The 4,089-nt window shown below is 36.3% G+C and overlaps 1 protein-coding gene across 1 annotated transcript; it reads right to left on the reverse strand.

Moving 5' to 3' along the window:
* Nucleotides 1-1,647: 1,647 nt before the first annotated feature.
* Nucleotides 1,648-3,396, reverse strand: LOC108810914 (putative polyol transporter 1). Its single transcript, XM_018582985.2, has 3 exons — nucleotides 3,270-3,396; nucleotides 2,849-3,195; nucleotides 1,648-2,709 (listed from the first exon to the last, which is right to left on the reverse strand). Exons 1-3 carry the CDS (start codon nucleotides 3,394-3,396, stop codon nucleotides 1,648-1,650), a joined length of 1,536 nt encoding a protein of 511 aa, XP_018438487.2.
* Between the last annotated feature and the right edge of the window lie 693 nt (nucleotides 3,397-4,089).

Here is a 4,089-nt window from a genome sequence, read left to right on the forward strand (position 1 = left end):
ATAATTTTCCAAAAATAAATTGGACATGTTTGGTCATCTCGATTAAATTTGGTTAGATTCGGGTTTTCTATTTAAATTTGGTTCGATTCTCGGATATTTTTTTGGTTATTTTTTATTTTCCTATATTTTTCACAAAAATAAAATAAAATAACCTAACCGGACCGATACTGTATCAAAACCATTCCGAATAAATCTGAAATCAAACAGAAAACTAAAATTTTTGATTTGGTTCAGTTTGGCTTGATCGGTTCGGACCAAAATTGCATGCCTATTTAAAACATGAAAATATAGCCATTTTAAAATGTTTAAAACATATATAATTAAAGGAAACACCCGTGCAAGCGCGCGGGTACGATCCTAGTTGACAATAAAAGTGCTGGCACATTAGTAGTCAAAGGTGCAAAGAAAATGCTACAGAAGTGAGTCATTGTTATTTCACCACACTTCTCCAACATTGACCACCAAGATTGAGTTTCAACTCATAAAATTTAATCACACCAGGTATGTGAGATTTACTCGGTATTGTTTAATTATTTTGTTTCTGGCTTTGTTGCTTTGGTTTTTATACTTACTAGTAAATAATAGATTAACTATTTATTTTGTAATGGCACTACATGACTCATATGCTCAATTGTTATTGTTTAGTAATCTGGTCTCAATTTTATCTGGTTTTTTGAAGAGATACAACCCATATAAAGGTAAATAGTTTGGACTTGGAACAACACAAATACAGAATTATGATCCCATTGATCTACCAGTCATTGTTTTTCCTTTTCAGGCTCGTTTGCAGCGAGATTTGATCAATTTGACCAGAGCTTTCATCGTGATGAGCAAGAAATGACTGATTTATTCGAAGCTAGATGTGTCACAGTACCACCAATACCAGAAGCTAAGAAACCACCTAATACATCTCAGAATCCCCATACAGAAACATCACCAACTGAAGTGGCTGCTACATACTCTTCTCCATCCGAGCCTCCCATCACCAACAAGCAGAGAATCTAAATATAGCCACCAACAAACAAACAAAGAGTTTGATGCTTCTTGCCACAGCTTGATCATTTGTTATTTTTTTAGTTTTCAGCACTTATAAGTTTAGCTTCTTGTGTATGTACTAGAAGTTTAAAATCGGCATTTATGTTTGATAATTTCAGATTTCTTATGATATAATATTTAAAATCATTTATGTTGTATATTAAAAATAAATCCTTGTTCGTTTATATATTCAAATCCAGCATTTGAATAAAACTGTAGCCATGTCATTGCAATTAGCTACAACCATTTTTCTCATGAATTCGTTGCGAGCTGGCTACAAATTGGCGACGATTCACAGTCAACGTTGGTTCTGTGATTTCATTCTAGCTACAAAAAATTCAGTAACCATTTCACTGATTTCTTGTAGTTGTGTTATGGCTATATCTTTGTATATGTGCTTGTCGTTACAAAAAAAAGCAGCTGTTGGGTTTGAACTCAAATTCTTAAGAAAATAAAATTGTTCTTAGTTAACAAGTTGAGCTAGATGAATACATTACATTATTTACACATGTTAATTAGTTTTGTATTTAAATATGTGGCACATCCCAAAAATTATTTTCATTTTTTAAAAAGTTGACCCAATATTTACAACAACATATTTCATTATTCTTATCAGTGTTCCTCAACCATTTCTTTACCTTCCTTCGTAACATTCTTCTTCTTGTTTGCAGTGTAGCTCCCGAAAAGACTCTCCATCTCTTCCAAAGGCATACCTCGGGTCTCTGGAAGGAAAGTAAAGAAGAAGGCCCACGCAGCAGCAGCAACTCCAGCAAAGAGAAGGAATGCACCACCAATGGTTAAACCTTTAGAAAGCGATAGGAATGTCATTCCGATAATACCACTCATCAATCTATTCAACATCACTCCCAAACTTGCCCCTTGAGCTCTTAGCCTCACAGGGAATATCTCTGAGCAGTAGACCCACGTCACTGGTCCTGCACCTATTGAGAATGTTGCTACAAACGTCATTACCGTCGTAACGCTAAGCCCAATAGCCCACTTGATGGTCTGTCCTGGGTTTCTGTCGATGACTGTAAGACTAGTCCCAAGTGCGGTCAAGGAAAGAAACATTCCCCCCATACTCGTGAGCAACAAGGCACGACGTCCAAACCGGTCGACCACGCAAGTCCCTACAACGATAAAGAGTGTTTTGACAACTCCAACAGCGACAGTTGCCAAGAGCTGGTCATTCTTGGATTTCAGTCCAGCCTTTAGGAAGATGGTCGGAGAGTAAAGGACGACCGCATCAATCCCGGAGGCTTGCTGAGAGAAATGGATACCAAGACATGCTATTAGGATATGTCGGACAGCAGGGGTTGGTCGGACAATAAGATCCTTCCACACACCTTTTCCTGCACTCTTCCTGTTGGGGACAACTATAACATCGTCTGTCATGTCCTCGGGAATTCCGGCAGCCCGTTTGATGTCATTGAGCCTAGAGATGGCTTCTTCTTTGGTGTTTGAGGTTTTGTCAAGAACTTTAAAAGCATCCCCAAGACGACCCTGGAGGACGAGCCATCTCGGAGACTCAGGCATCGCCAACACTCCAATGGCTAGGCACACTGCGGGAATCGCTCCGATACCTAACATGAGCCTCCATCCAAGATGTTCTGGAAGCTTGGAGAAAAAGTAGTTCGATACGTACCCCAAAAGTATACCAATGTTGATAAATATCTGCATACAACACAACATATCAGCATTAAATTTCATTTACAATGTGCAGTTTATCATATTTAAAATTAGAAAGCTTCAAAGTAGTGTAGCTATTGGTTTCAAAAAAAAAAAATAATAATAGAAAGGTCAAATTTTAGACCTCGGGGAAAGAGCTTAGGAAACCACGAGAAGAAGCAGGAGCAACTTCAGCGGTGTAAACTGGCGCAATCATCATAGCATAACCGACACCAATACCAGCTACAAAACGGCCAACCATAATGAAAGGATAATTTGTGGCAAACCCCATGAGAAGGGCACCACAAAAGAAGAAGGCTCCTGCCAACACTATGGTGAATCGTCTCCCGATCCAATCAGAAGTTCTACCCGCGGCCCCTGAACCTACCAGAGAGTAGATGTTTAAAATTCCCATAAGGATCTCAAGCTGTACGTCGGACAGTTTCAAATCGTCTTTTATAAAAATTGCAGCTCCACTCATCACTCCAATGTCTGCAACATCCATAGATATGTAAGGACGGTTACAGAAACCTACTATGACATGGATTGTTAGAATTAAATTGTACCGTAACCAAGGATGATTGAAGTCATGGAGGCTAAGATTGCACAAGCAAAAGCAAATCGGCTTCTATTCCCCCTTGGTGGCTCGATTTCATCACTGACAACACCTTTTTCTATTCCAGAGGAATTCATTGTCTTTGATGATTGCAAGACAATGAAATTAGTTAATAGAAGAGAGTATGAAACTGGCAGATGAACTTTGTTTCTTGTCGATGATGGAACATTGGGAGCATGAAAGGGTTTAAATAAACATGTAATGCTCACAACAGAAACTAGCTAATATCGACTGTCAAAAGCAAATACTTAGTTACTTGTTTACCTGTTATGGTTAAATAAGATCTCATGGATAAAAATTAGATTAGAAGATGTAGTCATTGTTTTTGCTCTTATCTACAAGTTTTGTCCTAAATTGGTTGTTTACAGTAAGAACGGATTTAAGAAGATTTTGTCTCTTTTTGTTTGTTTGTTTTTTCTATCTATCCTAACGGTTGAACAGAAATGAATACGATTAATATAAATCTAAAGATTGTAATATATATATATATATATATATATATATATATATTTAGTAATGAAAAAGATTATGAGATATATATATATATATATATTAAAAATATTTTAAAGATTTTTAGACTATATAAATCTAAAATGAATAAATATGATATGTTAATAAAAATTCAGAATCACAATATAGTATAATATGCTTTTTTTACTAATGTTTTTCTCTAAGCTTGACTCGTTTTTAACTTTTATCTCATTTATGGTTTTCAGAGTTTTGTTTCATTCTATTAAACTTATCAGTGAGCCATTTTTATCATTTTACGG

This window comes from Raphanus sativus, chromosome 6 (genome assembly GCF_000801105.2).
Source record: "Raphanus sativus cultivar WK10039 chromosome 6, ASM80110v3, whole genome shotgun sequence".
Taxonomy (NCBI): domain Eukaryota; kingdom Viridiplantae; phylum Streptophyta; class Magnoliopsida; order Brassicales; family Brassicaceae; genus Raphanus; species Raphanus sativus.